Source organism: Ciona intestinalis, chromosome 1 (assembly GCF_000224145.3).
Source record: "Ciona intestinalis chromosome 1, KH, whole genome shotgun sequence".
In the NCBI taxonomy this organism is placed as follows: Eukaryota; Metazoa; Chordata; class Ascidiacea; order Phlebobranchia; family Cionidae; genus Ciona; species Ciona intestinalis.
In genome coordinates, this window is record NC_020166.2 from 7,107,819 (window position 1) to 7,122,787 (window position 14,969).

The 14,969-nt window shown below is 34.4% G+C and overlaps 4 protein-coding genes across 5 annotated transcripts; 2 read left to right on the top strand and 2 right to left on the bottom strand.

Moving 5' to 3' along the window:
• The first annotated feature begins 2,694 nt into the window (after positions 1-2,694).
• On the top strand, positions 2,695-4,609 carry LOC100179519. Of its 2 annotated transcripts, none has more exons than XM_026835127.1 (5): positions 2,695-2,976; positions 3,163-3,321; positions 3,506-3,682; positions 3,828-4,148; positions 4,283-4,609. In XM_026835127.1, exons 1-5 carry the CDS (start codon positions 2,874-2,876, stop codon positions 4,528-4,530), a joined length of 1,008 nt encoding a protein of 335 aa, XP_026690928.1. In that variant the 5' UTR covers positions 2,695-2,873; the 3' UTR covers positions 4,531-4,609. The 2 variants fall into 2 exon arrangements, with proteins under 2 accessions (XP_026690928.1, XP_002129802.1); XM_002129766.5 differs by having other exon boundaries at positions 2,696-2,976; positions 3,503-3,682.
• A 1,312-nt stretch (positions 4,610-5,921) lies between these two features.
• LOC100181829 (protein LSM12 homolog) lies at positions 5,922-10,579 on the bottom strand. Its single transcript, XM_002129616.4, has 5 exons — positions 10,254-10,579; positions 9,773-9,906; positions 8,604-8,713; positions 6,916-7,054; positions 5,922-6,470 (listed from the first exon to the last, which is right to left on the bottom strand). Exons 1-5 carry the CDS (start codon positions 10,396-10,398, stop codon positions 6,417-6,419), a joined length of 582 nt encoding a protein of 193 aa, XP_002129652.1. The 5' UTR covers positions 10,399-10,579; the 3' UTR covers positions 5,922-6,416.
• Positions 10,580-11,119: 540 nt separating this feature from the next.
• Positions 11,120-12,134, top strand: LOC100186590 (D-aminoacyl-tRNA deacylase 2-like). The gene has a single exon (XM_002129601.4). The coding sequence runs from the start codon at positions 11,358-11,360 to the stop codon at positions 11,841-11,843; it is 486 nt and encodes a 161-aa protein (XP_002129637.1). The 5' UTR covers positions 11,120-11,357; the 3' UTR covers positions 11,844-12,134.
• Positions 11,960-14,539, bottom strand: LOC100184213. The gene is made up of 4 exons (XM_002129548.5): positions 14,335-14,539; positions 13,691-13,879; positions 13,076-13,201; positions 11,960-12,975 (listed from the first exon to the last, which is right to left on the bottom strand). Exons 1-4 carry the CDS (start codon positions 14,407-14,409, stop codon positions 12,862-12,864), a joined length of 504 nt encoding a protein of 167 aa, XP_002129584.1. The 5' UTR covers positions 14,410-14,539; the 3' UTR covers positions 11,960-12,861.
• Between the last annotated feature and the right edge of the window lie 430 nt (positions 14,540-14,969).

Genomic DNA, 14,969 nt, shown 5'->3' on the forward strand with positions numbered 1-14,969 from the left:
CAACGTTATATTATACCTAACGCAACGTCATAAAGAATGCATTCCATCTATACTATTACACGGTCACATATGGCGCTCGTAAAGGGGTACTAAAAGGGATAATTCGAAATATGCTATTTATGTTACGTACTTACTCTTTAGAGCTCGGTTCTCTTGTTTGATTGAAGAGCGACCGACCTTAACTGCTTCTTCTTCCTTCTCTCTTTCTCTGTCTTGTCTTTCTTAATGGATCTTTCTGGCAACCGGATGGCTAACTCTCTATATTACCAAGACTATTGCGGTTTTGAAAATTTATTATAGCAGTACACAGTTACTACGATAAGTGTAGCAAAGTGCTAACGATTCAGTTGGGCTGTTGAAGGGATCAGGCATTCCGACCTCTGGCGAGGGAGCTTTAATTAATTTATATCCAGCTTTTTCAGCACTTCTTGCAGCAGCATCGGCAGACACAACAAAGCAGATCACAAGGATGAAGGCAACTACAGATTTCATTTTCGTTGGTAAGAATCAACTAAATGAATTCTGATCAGATGCCACCTTTTATACCCTTTTCGACCAGAATCTATCGTTCGCAAAACAAGCTGTTATTTCCTGCCAAGCACTTTTTCACTGAACAGGGAGCGTTCTCCACCATTAAGGCGAATTACTCTGAAGTTCTCACCCTTAGACGCCGTTCCAGACGAGCAAAACGTGCTTTCAATAATTACCTTATGTGGTGTCATTCTGTCAATTTTGCATGAACGCGGTACCGGTAAAAAAAGTTTTTTTTTTAAAGGGACACGAATTATGCCGAGTCCTGACTTTCTCCCACCCTACTATAAGTTTAATAAATAATTGCGGTTACATTTAGTTACACAAATACAACTAACTTAGAACTGAACTCTACAACAGATCAAAAAAAATAATAAAATAGATAAAGAAAATAGAACTTATTTATGCTTGGGTGGTGGGGCAAGTCATAACCGCACATGTCCACTACACCACATATATACACTGTATCGAACAACCGCGTACAGCATTCGTGTTGTAATTGGCTAAACTAATGATCCAACCAAATCCTGCTTGATCAAAGCAACTTTGTTCTTGTCTACCGATCTGCTGTTCCTTTCTAACTCAAACGATCACGTGATGTCTAAGTTAATTACTTCCCGTTTAATGTTTCTGACGACATTGCAATTACAATCGACATTACAGAATGCATTCTTAATTCACACAGTGAACTTGTGTAAATTTATTAAAATTGAATGTAAAATTTATGAATGTATATATATTATGAATTGATTTCAATCACGAGATTAGAGAATAAATGATAAAATTAAGAATTGAGATGAGTGCGAAGAAGTCTCCCAAAAAACAAGAACAATAAGAAAACCTGTTTGACAAAAAAGGATCCACAACAATACTGGCTGAGATAGAAATATACACAACCAACACGCAGATTTGAGAGGTACCGAGTTAACAGGCGTAGTTATTTCCCAACAAACGTTATGCACTTTATATAACACGGGTGCAAATATTTATATTTAGATATGTTTAACTATATGCGATAATGTACTTACCTGTTTTTATTTACAATCCAAGAAAACATCAGGTCTTCTTATATATACTGCAAGTAGTCTAAACAACTTGAAAGTATTGTTACATATAACATTAGTTTTGTCCCGGACACTTCTTTAACCGCCAACTCGGGTCCTGTCTGTCGTACTCTGCTGGGAACTGCACTGAATGACTCAAATATAATAAGTAACTAGTTTAATATAAACATGATTTATATAGGACGTTGCACCTGACAACGATGTTATAATATAAACTAACCGCTAACTACAAACATCAACCTAATCGGTCATAAATAAATGCAACGATTCTCCACAGTATACAAACGACCTTTCCTATACGCTATGCAACGAGAACTGATTCTACACACACAAAACCACGAGAAGGAAAACTCTGAGTGCGCGGCAAGTGACACGCAGCAATGAGACCAGCCGCAGGGAACACAGCAACGTTAGGAAAGGGCTGAAACAAAGCAATTGCAAACGGTGGACCAAAATGGTGGATACAAATATATATAATATTATGAGTATTCAAAACTTTAAACTATTATGAATTTTTTCACTTAATAAACAAAATCGCCCGTTCGTATATCAGTTAAGGGACAAGCAAAATAGATTTACGGAGTGTCCCACCTTACCCCGAACTTAACTGACCTCTCCCCCACTATTCATACAGTAAGAGCCTGGGTAGAATTATAATTGCCCGAGGTACCAACAAAATGTTACACTTTTGCAAAATACTTGATGTCAAATAAAATAACTTAAATATAGATTACGTATTTGTTTCAACTTTGTTTAACAATTTAATGAAATCGTCATGCTAATTGGAATTACGTTGGCGACTTTAAACAAATCAACCTACGTATATGGGATGCGTTAAACCGTGTAAATAGCGACTAAACAAAGTTTATACGAACGTGCCGTTTGTGAGTCTGTTCAACATGTAATTATCAAGTCGGTAACGTCTAATAGATTCTAATACTCCATCATTATGTGTATACCGTTCCCCCATTTAGCGAGATTGCGTTCCTTGTAATTATTCATACAGCTCACAATGTGTACAACGAATTTATATCGTGCGTTATTTGACAATTATGTACAACTCCTACCCAGTGATTATCACTGGCATGTGTATAGTGTTCTAATAAACAATACTTCATGGAAATATGAGGAAAAAGGTTTGGACACAGTAACAGTATATATAAAGATGAGTTCCATAGTCAAGGCATCCACAATTCAAACACAACAAGAAGATATATAAAGAAGAGCAGAAAGACATCACGAAATTTAAAGAAGCAAAAAGTACAAACGAAATAGAAGATGAAGTGTTTAATGATTCTCGCCTTAGCTGTCCTCGCAACCAATGCAATGGAAAACCATCGACAACTATCGGCGGTGCTTGAAGGCTCAGAACAAGCTTGCAGTAAGTTATACCGACTGAACAGTGAATAAGTTATGGTTTATATGCAACACAATTGGTCCGTATGTGATTATTGACGTCATGCGTTTACTAGCTATAACACGATATTCGTTTAACTGTACCCGAATGGCTAATACGCACGATTACGTACACGATGAACTGTTAATTTCAACAACATGTATTTTTCAGGTGATACATGTGACGATGTTTCTGTATGGTGTGGCCACGACAGAATGAAAGCGTTTTGCAACCACACAAATTACGTCGGGATTATCGTACGTGAGAAATGTGCCTTATCATGCGGTACCTGTCGACTTTGTCCTAATGTTGAACCTAGATCATGCGGAGGTAATTATTGCATAAACTTGAGTTGCATTTACTTTTATGTAGACTGTTTTGCATTCGAGGTTAAATCTATTTGCTGTGAAGATTTTAAATGTAGCTGGTGACGTGTATGCGCTAACTGTTACTGCGAATTTGGCACAACGATCTTAGTAGTAACATTTAATCAAGTTTTATTTGAATATAGAAGAAGTAGACACCTGTCAAGACACGAATAAATTCTGTGCAACGTACCTCGCCCCTGCTTACTGCAACAACCATCAGTTGTCATTCCTCGTGCAAAGAGTTTGCAAGAGGTCTTGTGGAAAATGTCCGGTTAATAACTGCGCAAGGTCGTCCGTATCTAACCAAGTACCATGCACTGAAGGTATAAAACTAAATTAATATTAAAAACTAAATAAGTAAAAGCGTCCCGTAAACATTTACACTTTAGTTTAATTCTAGAATGTTGTCATAAGAAACGATTGTTTTTGAAAAACTTTTGTTCTAAAATAGTTCTTTTTCTTTCATAGATTGTGCAGACATGGATGCCGAATGTCAATATTGGGCTGAAGTGATGAACTACTGCAGTCCAGCTTCTCTTTATAAAACATGGATGGAAACAAGGTGCAGAAAAAGTTGCAAGAAGTGCGTAAAATGTGGAGAAAGTGAACTTATCGCACCACCTGAGGCGGTAGAGGGACTTTTGGTAGCACCAGCTCGACCTTTAACTGAAGCAACTACTGAGTTGCCAACTACAAGTGAAATGCCAGACACAACCACTGAGCCCCCAACAACAGTTGAAGCAGAAACCGCTGCGATTGAGGTTTTTACTGAAGTTCCAAGAGGTGCAGGTAAGCAAAGAAAATTTATCACCAAACGAAATTAAGTTTTTAAAATAAGCAAAAATATGACACGCTTTCTGCCTCATTTTATGTCCAATACCTATTTACAATATTTTTTCTCATTTGTCTTTGATTTTGTACAGTCGGCTGTGACATCCAATGTCGCAACGGATCATGCTCAGGGCAGGCAGAGAACTCGATTTGCGTCTGTGACAAGTCAGCTCCTGGAGTCTTATCACCAAGGTGCGGAGGTCAGTGCGAAGCCAATTGTGCAAGACCCGACGACTTCACCGGGCAGTGGGAAGTGTTTTGTACCGGAGAAATTGTGTGCACTTGTCACCCGACAGGCGATGTTGAAGCCGGGATACCAGGAGGAGCGTTGTGCAGATAATTCTTGCAAACTATGTATCATTCGCTCGTGACTGTGCAAACAAACACACCATTTTTAAAACGTGTTTCTGGTGTTCTTATGTGTGCTGCCGTTTCTTTTTTTTGATTTTTTTATTGTAATCAAATCGGTAAAAATTTGAGGTTTAATAAAGGATACAAGGTGCAAAAGAATTACTAAATTACCTACAAGGGTAGAGTTTTTGCAAAGTAATATAGCAAGAGCTGTGTTAACTTTAGCAAGTTATATAATAGAGTGACGAAAATGGGACACCTTTTCATTTCCTTTCTTGTCCCATTTGGTGGTAAACAAAATACATTCAAAAAATTATAAACCCCTATCCTTACAACTCCCTTAGACCGTTGTTAGTTGTTTAAAACACGTTCAAGATATTTAAATATTCGGTGCTAAAGGTGTCCCGTCTTCCCCACTCTACTACAGTGATAGAATTACTCGAATCTATTAGCCTACGAAGGATATATTGACTCGGTACAAAGTACAACTGTTATATTCACGCGAAAAATGCTCATGGTGGAAACAATATACTAAAAATGCAGCTTTTCAGACAAGTTTTGGTTAGCCACGGCGACGTATAGTGGGGTGGGGGAAGATGGGATTTTAGCACAAAATAAATAAATATCTTAATCGTGTTTTAAACAATTAACAACGGTCTATGAAAGTCGCGAGGACAAAGTTTTATAATTCTTTGAATGTTCTTTGTTTTCTACCAAAATGTACGAGAAAATAGAATGAAAAGGTGTCCCATCTTCCCCCATCCTTCTATATATTATGGCCTTATCAGTCTCATGGTTCAATTACTATATAACAAAACAACAGTCGTTAAAACACATGGTAAAACACGTTACTGGTAAAAAATACTGATACTACTTGACGAAGTAACTGTTATATGTTTAATATAACACGTAGTTGTTTTTTATATCTTGTAGCATAGGTCATCACAGTGCAGTGGTTTGCGCCTAACTTTGGTTTACGCCAATCTTAAATAACTGGACAGCCAAAACGTTTTTTGTAAAGTTTATTGTCATTGTGCATGGTAATCAAAACGAATTGGTGCGTTTTAAATTGATACAGTAAAGCGCACAGAATGTAAATCATATAATTAAGTAGACTCATTGTAGTAGAAACTAAATTGTAGACAATGACTCTTCCTATAGTTGAGTGAGTCTATTTCCCACTAATTACACTAAAACTTGCTTTCATATTCACTGGCGAACTTGGATGTATACATCTGTATTCTACAACTAATCTCTATATCCTGCAGAGTAGACACTTCTTGTACCTAAAGTCGTTTAACTATCAGTATTCTGTAACCACTTATACAAACTGGTTTTTAAACCACAGAACCTGAGAACAACAATTCTATACCAACCATGTACAATCGCTCTGTGTTGTATTGTTTTACAGCAAACTTTAACTAAACCAGATTGGAGTAAAGGCCAAAAGTTTGCACATAGTTGCTTGGATCCAAACGTTGGAGGAGTCAAGCCATATATTTAGTGTAAACGTAGCACCAAAACCATAAAGGCCATTTTCAATAACGTTATTTTGAAAATATTTTGAAACGCCTTTAATGGTACAGAGATGCACTGCGTGCACGGTCTAACCATTTCATGACATAACATATTGTTTCACGTTAACTTGAATCATAAGCGTTCTACTTTTTAAAAGTGTCTCGCGCGGACTTGAATTTTAAGTAAAACCTTTTTTGTTTTGTTTTTTTCAAGGATAATCTTGATTAACCTTGAACATTGGTTGACATTTAGGAACATGTAATGATAATATGGTTTTGTGACTAATCCTTTTACGTAGCTTTGTCCACTGATACATTAGGACAAAGCGATAAGAATAAAAATAAATAAACAAGATGGTTAAGAATTTCCTTGTTGTAACTTTGATTTATCGCCTTTATGGAATCTTCCAACCTAAAAAAAAAAAATTCATTACGCTTGAATTATAGCCAAGTCCATGGTGTGTTTGTTAATAACCGTGTCTGTTTCATCTGGTAATTCCCCATTAGTCTACATTTGATAAATTGTAAATACATCATATCCAACAACCAGTTACATTAGGCAAAGGTGGACACACTATTAGAAAAAATTTACTTAATTTATACATTTCGCTCTACTTATGGCTATGAAGTATTCTATCTACATTTTATATAGGTTTGGTCCTTTGTGACAAACGCAATGAAACCTGGGTTTTAAGCCTTGTTGGCCAATTACAGCAATAGGTTTTATTATGTGACTCACACAACCCTAACAATCAATTAAAAACAAATTCGCAATAACCAAGGTATTTAAAATGACCAAAATCTATACACCTCAAGTCTAATAGCAAAATAAATAAACCATGTAACTTTGTACTTACTAAATCTCGAACATGGTCTAGACATTGACTGTTAGGTATTTTTGCATCTTTAGCCACACAGTCACTAGTCAAATATGGAGGCTGAACCAGAACTTCATCCATAACAAGGATTGATTGTTCTTTCAGAGTGCAAGGCAAGCTGGAACAAATATAATTGATCAGTCCGGCACAAAACAAAGAACACAAAAAATGCACTATATATATATATCAAGTAAAAAGTTAGAAGGTAAAATCAAATTAGCTTCACTAATTTGGTAAAATTTACTTTCTTTATAAAATAGTTTTATTGAATACATACTAGATAACTAGATACAAACACAACACGGTGCACATATTTAAACAGACTGTAAGTTTTTATTAATGGCAAACAATGTTTATGTGAGCTTTAAACACATCATTATTGTGAAGCAAGAGGATCCATTACCATTACATGTCATAAACTTTTGATGAATTTGACATGACGTTAAAGAACTTAAAGCAATATTCATTTTCAAATAAAAACTTAAATTATTATAAATGCATAAAGTTTATTGAAACATCATATTTGGTTTCTTGTTTTCAGAAAATTGTAAGTGATAATGGGGTAGTCATTTTAAGAATCATCAATTGCAATAGCTAGGAGACAACACCTTTGTTTCTAACATGGTTTATATTTTATTCCCCACTTCACTTGTGTTACAAATGTGAGGCTTTCATTAAGCTGTTAAAAACTCATAAATATGTATTGTGCCTAGAAAAAAATGTAAGGTTTTTTTGTAAGAGGCTTTTTTATACTTTGCAACCATGGTTGTGTCTTAGAGCTTATTCATACTAAATATTTGATTTTAAACGCCCATAAATAGCAACAGATAGAAAATAACCACATTTCATATGCCTAATGGTTTATCATGCTTAAAAAACATTTAACAGATATATGTATATATCCATCTTAGTAAAAAAAAACCAAAACAGATTAACTAACTAGCGTTATAATTCAATCCAGCTCCTAATTTTAATATTTAAAAAAGATAGTACTAAAACTAAAAATCTATAACAGTATTAGAAGATGCTTGAAATAATATATAACTTTTAATGTTTCCAAAATGATCAGTATATATAAACAATGTCATGAATGTTGACTCATCAACTGGTTTCCATAAATGATGAATAATGATTATTGCATCTGTCTGCAATCCAACCCACCCATGGGAGAACTGTTTACCGTTTAATCATGTGCAATATGACAGTGTTAATACATGCGTGGGTGGAGAAAATGGTCAAGAGGAAAATTTGAGTAACATCCTGTATCATAATATGATTTTGCATAGGTGGTTGTGTGTGGAATAGAAAATTAAACCACAAAAAACACCTCTGTATAACAATCCAACAATTTAAACAGCTACTATTTTTTTGAAATTAATGGAAAGTTTTTTTTTCCAATACTAAAAGGTAAAGCTAACGTTCTTTATACAATAGTTTTAAGATGGTACAATACAACATTGTTATTTCTGATAAAATTGATTTGCTAAAACTGAAAGAGTAATATTTTCAGGTAACAGTTTTAAAAACATGCAAAACACATAAAACATTCCGAGTTAAACAGAACATGTCTTATTAGTTATTATGTGCCACATTTCATAATACGATATACAATACTAACATACATTTTTAGCACACAAAAGGTAAATCATTGCAACACTGGTACTTACAGTTTTTTGAGGCACAAGTATAGGTTGATCCCCTCAGTTGAAACGCCAGAGTCTCGTGCTTTAGCGAGCATTGTCTTAAGCTCCACCTCTTCATTGAAACGCTGGTAAAGCTTCACAAAGAACAAAAAGTTATATAATCAGTTTTTAGTTCTGTACTAAGTACTAACAAATGAATATTGTATCTGTTCATTTAACAGTTCAAGCACTGGTATGATCTAATTTATACATCTGTCACATCTCACATGTTTATTGTAGAAAAAGGTATAACTATATGTAATATGTCCAATTAAGGATATATTCCATTTTCCATATAATCTTAACTTATTTACAAAAACATATATATAACTCTTTATTATTGCGTTACATTAATGATTGATGACAACAGAAAAAATAGTATTTTATAAACAAAGCTAACTTATAGCAGTATAAGTGAACAAATTGCTTTTAAGATATGTTAATGCGTTCTATAATGGACGTTTATGGGCACGCCTTAATAAAGATGTATAATTCATGCAGTAGACCACATAAAGGAGTCATAACATTGGTAGGGAAAGTAAATATAAGTTATCTTGCCACAGTGCTTGGGATTTATACATAGTGAGCCGAGGCAACTTTAATGGATACTGCACTTGTGCACTAGTGCACTGAATATAAATAAGATTGAAATAGGACTATACATTGGGAGGGGGGAAAGGGCAGTCTTTCTCAATAAAAAAGTCCCTCCAGGTGCATCTTGCATGTATGTTCTTTTTAAACCTTGAACTCGATAACAATAAATATTTTTCACCTCCCAATTAATTTGAGTTTGATTGCCCTTGCTATACAGAATCATTAAAGCAAGCTGTAGTTGCATTACGAATTCAATGAACATGGGCCACATAATTTTAATATGATATGACCAACTGACAAGTGACATTTAACAGTTGGTTTTAAGGATCAATGATCAAATATAACATTTATATGATGTGGAATATGCATTATCTTTATCTACCCTAAGGATAAAATTAGTATTTCAAATATAATAAAACTAAACATGAAAAAAGTGCAGATAAACAAATAGAAGCAAATCATGTAAACTTTTGCACTGTTCCACTTTTTTGAATAGTTATTGTCACTTACTATGGTACAGTTGACATTTACATAATTTTTTTGGAGATTTATAAATTCACCTTAGATGAGCTGAGTGGAGTTAGTGAAGGCAAAGGCGCGTCGCATTCCTTGATTAATGTCACGCTCTTTACTAGGTCAAGGTTCAACATAGAAACATTATTAAGATCTGACTTTCCACATGATGATGGTTGCTCTGTGAATAAAGCATTTATTTAAATTATTAAATAGATGAATCATAAGATGTATGTGTATCTAGTAATAGGCAGCATCCAATAATAAATAAGTAAAAATATAGTATACAGAACAATTTGGTAGCTGTTTTTAACTTACTAAAATAAAAACAAAAAGTTTTAAGAGGTTTGGGCTATGTGTTACTTTACATAGTAATTGCAATTTATTCAAGCGTATTATTTTCTACCACATTACTGTACACGTACAGCTTTCTTATACGAAAGCATAGATTCTTATACGAAAGCATTACTGACTAAATACGATATAACAAGATCTGTTTAGCTTTAGCATGTCAAGTTGTTAACATACTTAGAAGCAAAATCTTGGAATCGTGATCAAAAGTGATGACCTCCCCCTGAATAACTTCTTCATGGCAGGTGGTGCATTTCACAATACTGCCAGGGTAGAAGTAGTCATTAGACGGAGCAGTTGCCGCCATACTCGTTATTTGCATTTGTTTCTTGGTTTCAATTTGATGTCGCTGAGCACAGTGAGGTTGATGAATTGCTGTTTCACATGTAATAATTCTGCTTGGTTTATTACTCCTAATTTAGTTTGTGAAGTTCTTTAAAAATACGGCAGTACTTAAATATACAACTAATGGAAAGTAATTCAAGAATGAGAATTAAATATCTGGAAATAAAGTTAAAACATAAAGTCAAATTATTCATATTAGAAACATAATGTTTACAAAGCATCTAAACATGTTACATGTACTGATATACATTATCCAGTTACTATGTGTAGCCTATACGCCCTACCCTAATTCCTAATACATTAAATCGGCATTACATGATCTTTTCCTACCATAAACAAACTGTTAACTTAGCAAACAACGGCTATTCTCACTTTAATATTAACGATAAGAAAAACAAATCAATTGCAATAATGGCTATCATGTCTAACGACAGAAAAGACATCATGGCAGCGTTAAATGACAAGTCTAACATTTAAATTTTACTGTATCTACTCAAAGTAGGTTAAACATTTAAGTTTCTACCGTACATAAAACACAATAATATAAATTTGGTCCATACACTTTTGATTTTAATACTCCAACGCCTACATTGGCTTAGGCACTGCATCCAATTATAGCTCCACATGAACATTTATAAAACGTTACCGGCTTTTGGTAATATACACACTGATTGAAACATGACATCATGTGGTCGAAATACAGCCGAAGGAAACCGACTGAAATGAGGTAATTACATTTGCAATGTATGTCAAAGTTACTTTTATGATTTTATATTATAAAGAAATTGCATTTTTATTGTTGGATTCTGATTTTGCAACAACAAATTTTATTCAAACAAAGAATAGAGTGCGCAATAATCGGTAAAGATGCAATCCATCCTAATGTCATAAGACAAATGGTATTTGTTGAGCTTATGTTTTTGTGTTCATATTTCAATGGAAACGAAGGGTGCTTCTGCGAGACTGGTTCTTCAGCAATGCATTTCTGCGAAACTGCAAGTGAAACCAATAACAGGCCCAGAAGAAGCTGTATACGTCAACATATCTCGTGGAATGGTTGCGTTTGTGTGCTTTCTGAAGCAAGCGGACCAGACTACCGTGAATAAAATGGTTGACCATATAACGCAAGTAAAACTCTCCAAACAAGACGATGGAAAACTTGTTTCTATTCTTGATCTGCCGGGTGACCTATTAATCGTACCACAAGCAACCCTTGGCGGTAGATTAAAAGGAAAACGTATGCAGTATCATCAAAACATAGACAAAAATCTCGGCTCTGAACTATATACTCAACTTGTTGAAGCTTGTAGAAAAATTTTAAAACAAACGAACAAAGCAGTTGAATGTGGCACCTATGGGAATTTGCAAGTTTTAAGCATTCAAACTAATGGGCCATATACACACATAATAGATGTTAGCTAAATTGTAGGCAAATATACTGTTAAATTTCCTTTCTATTTGGTTATTGTGTTTGTGTATTTGTAATCATTTTGATTTTTAAAAGGTTTACGAAGACCTGCAAAGCAAACATTAACACATTTTGCACTGATATTAACTGAAAATGTAAATAACATTAGTAATGCGATACACAATCCAAATAATGAACAGAACTCCCGAAGCAAAATTTTAAAAACACCCGTGATGTTGTTCAGTTTACAGGCAAATACATAAGTGTACGATAGGTGAACTTGGGGTCAAAGACTGAACACCACATGATGCATGATCATATTAATAAAGCAATGTAACAAGTTTGTTGGTAAATTTACAAAGGTAATTGGGAAGTGCGTTATATAGTATAATAAACAGGTACCTATATTGTGTAAAATGTTGTGGTCATTATAAAAACATGTAAAAGTACATTAGTTGTAATAAACAATTACAATCCATGAAAGTACAACATTTGTGGAACACAGGTGTACAGAAAAATCAACTTGGAACAGAAAATCTAACATAATTTTAAACATTATTTTGTGTACAAACAATTTGTGTAGTAAAAAACATATGATATAATAAAATGCAATAATTTGTGCTTTTTTAGATCATGTAAATGTTGTGTTATTACATTAAGATACCTTGAAATGTTTTTTTGTAAAAAATGGTTTAGTTCATACAGGTAAACATAATTAATACTAGAATACATGACACACATTGGCCCTGATAATAAAAAGGCATACAGACTGATATGTTAAAGAGTAGTAAAGCACTTAAAACAATAAAACATATAGTAGGATGGGGAAAGACGGGACACCATTAGCACATAGTACCCAAAAAATCACGTGTTTTTAAACAAATAACAACAGTCTATGGGAGTCTCGAAATAGAACAAGAAAATGGAATGAAAAGGTGTCCCATCTTCCCCCAACCTACTATACTAAATTGATTTGGCTCTCAAAGGTTATGTTGTAAATGTTGAGTTCACCATGTTTTTAAAACGAGTACATTATGTTGGAACATTTGTTGCACTGTGTGTTGTTTTCACACTACGAGGTTCTTCTCCACGGAATACCATCAATGCATATATCAGGAACATCACTGTCACAAAGGCACTCAGCACCTGGAATTTAAATCAACACTTAATGTGACTGGTATCTGATTCCCTGCTTAAATCAACACTTAATGTGACTGGTATCTGATTCCCCCAAATTAAAACTTACAGCACATGCAGCATTTAGTCCTTGTTTTTCATTTTGTCCAGTGTTGCTAAGCCTTGCAGCAACAGCAGCTGCTATGCACATACCAATGAAGTTAATCACAGCCAGCACAATGCTGTATACCACTTCCTACAGGAAAAACATTATGTATTGTTAATTTGTTATATTATATATTGATAAAAAAAATCCACCTGCTGAGGTACAGATTTTGTTTAAACCAAGCTATTATTTTCCTTTTGCAATAGAAATAAGATTCACTGCTTAGTTACCTATGTGCCATCAATATAGGATGGGGAATTAAAATGTAAAGTAGAAGTCCTTATTGTCACAAACTGAAAATAGAGTTTTGTTTAGGAGTATAAGACTAAAATGGTCAAACTTTTGTAATAGGAAATCCCATGCATTGACACACGGTCAATATTTTACCCAGCAACTCGATTTTGTTAATTTTTAGATGCAGTTGCGTAATTTAAAACTTTATTGGTAACTTTATATTACATTTGTGATTTTAATACCCCTGTCTTACTGTTCATATACACATTTTGGTTGCGGGACTATGCCATATGTTAGTATATAATATGTAAGTAAGCTGTTTTTAAATTGTTGATAAACACCTACCAGCAACTTCCATGGTGCCCTATTACATAGCGGCAAACTGTAGAGTTGCAGGAAGTAAATAAAAAGGCTAATCAGCATAGTCACAAATGTGAATCCAAGCGAAAAGGAAACATATGTAGCTATCTGTGTGATGATAAAATGTGTGGGGTTTGAAGCCAGGATCAAAATCCAACCAACCAGGGAAACAACCTGTAAAAAATAATGATAAAAAGATCTGTGTTATGAAACACTCTATAGTAATTCTTTTTAACGTTTTTTTTTTATTATATGTAGGTGAGGTCCTTGTCAAGGACCTGAGAAGGTCAGATTTGGCCCATTGCCCCAAAACCAAGAAAGCCTGTTAAGGTCCTTTGTGCGACCGGTGCCCTTAGGTGTCTTGCCCAAGAACACGTACGCCGATCAGTATTAGTATCGCTGTAGAGCATTGAACCAGAAACACTTTGGTTCTGATGCAGGCGCCTAAACCACTGAGCCACGGCACCAGATATCAAAACTAAAAGGTTGCTTCGTTGGGTTACAAGTTACCATTCCTATTAAAAACTTTTACCTGTACTATTTAAAAAAAGACAGAAATTATGAATTATATATATATCAGTATATATATATATACTGATTTTCTATCTGCAATTAGAAAGAAGACTTACCAGAATGATCCCTTTAAATACCCCATCCCTTGAGGTAATTAAACCACGATCTATTCCAACAGAATTGCGCGACATTTTCTATATAACACTTGTATGAACAGTTTAGTTTTTGCTTTATGATAAATGCTTGTCTTAAGCTAAGTTGTACAGTTGGGTTAAGTAGAAAGAACTAAACACAGAATAGCAACCTATATACGTTATAGACATGTCAAATGGCCAAACCATAGTTTAATAATACAGTACAACTTATTTATTATACTACACTAATATACAAACAAGTAAAGTGACTACTTAACTGCGGATTACTGCTGTATAAACATGAAACAAGCAATCAATAGTAAACGTAGGTCCAATAAAATTACCTTTTCGATAAAACAACAAGGTTCAATAAACGCGCCAGCTCTAATTGAAAGAAGGCAAAATGGGACTTCCCATTTTTTGCGTGGACAAATAAAACGAATTCCGCATACCTTCACGCACCATTGCTGTTACCGGCTTTCAGTATGACATAATCGGAAGGTGGGGCAGCAACTAAAAACTAGTCATAAGTATTTCTATAGCTCTAAATGTTCACCCCCAAAAAAATACAACTGTTTGTTGGGGTGTAATATGGACGACAGAGCATGGAACATAAA

What these genes read in the sequence shown, in the direction of transcription:
- LOC100179519 (XM_002129766.5), top strand. Translation starts at nt 2,874, where the DNA reads ATGAAGTGTTTAATGATTCTCGCCTTAGCTGTCCTCGCAACCAATGCA. An exon ending in TGAACCTAGATCATGCGGAG is followed by an intron (nt 3,322 to 3,502) that starts GTAATTATTGCA and finishes ATTTGAATATAG; the next exon opens with AAGAAGTAGACACCTGTCAA. An exon ending in TGAAGTTCCAAGAGGTGCAG is followed by an intron (nt 4,149 to 4,282) that starts GTAAGCAAAGAA and finishes GATTTTGTACAG; the next exon opens with TCGGCTGTGACATCCAATGT.
- LOC100181829 (XM_002129616.4), bottom strand. Translation starts at nt 10,398, where the DNA reads ATGCAAATAACGAGTATGGCGGCAACTGCTCCGTCTAATGACTACTTC. An exon ending in TTCCAAGATTTTGCTTCTAA is followed by an intron (nt 9,907 to 10,253) that starts GTATGTTAACAA and finishes CTTTATTCACAG; the next exon opens with AGCAACCATCATCATGTGGA. An exon ending in CTCCACTCAGCTCATCTAAG is followed by an intron (nt 8,714 to 9,772) that starts GTGAATTTATAA and finishes TTCTTTGTGAAG; the next exon opens with CTTTACCAGCGTTTCAATGA.
- LOC100186590 (XM_002129601.4), top strand. Translation starts at nt 11,358, where the DNA reads ATGGAAACGAAGGGTGCTTCTGCGAGACTGGTTCTTCAGCAATGCATT.
- LOC100184213 (XM_002129548.5), bottom strand. Translation starts at nt 14,409, where the DNA reads ATGTCGCGCAATTCTGTTGGAATAGATCGTGGTTTAATTACCTCAAGG. An exon ending in TATTTAAAGGGATCATTCTG is followed by an intron (nt 13,880 to 14,334) that starts GTAAGTCTTCTT and finishes TATTTTTTACAG; the next exon opens with GTTGTTTCCCTGGTTGGTTG. An exon ending in GACTAAATGCTGCATGTGCT is followed by an intron (nt 12,976 to 13,075) that starts GTAAGTTTTAAT and finishes TTTAAATTCCAG; the next exon opens with GTGCTGAGTGCCTTTGTGAC.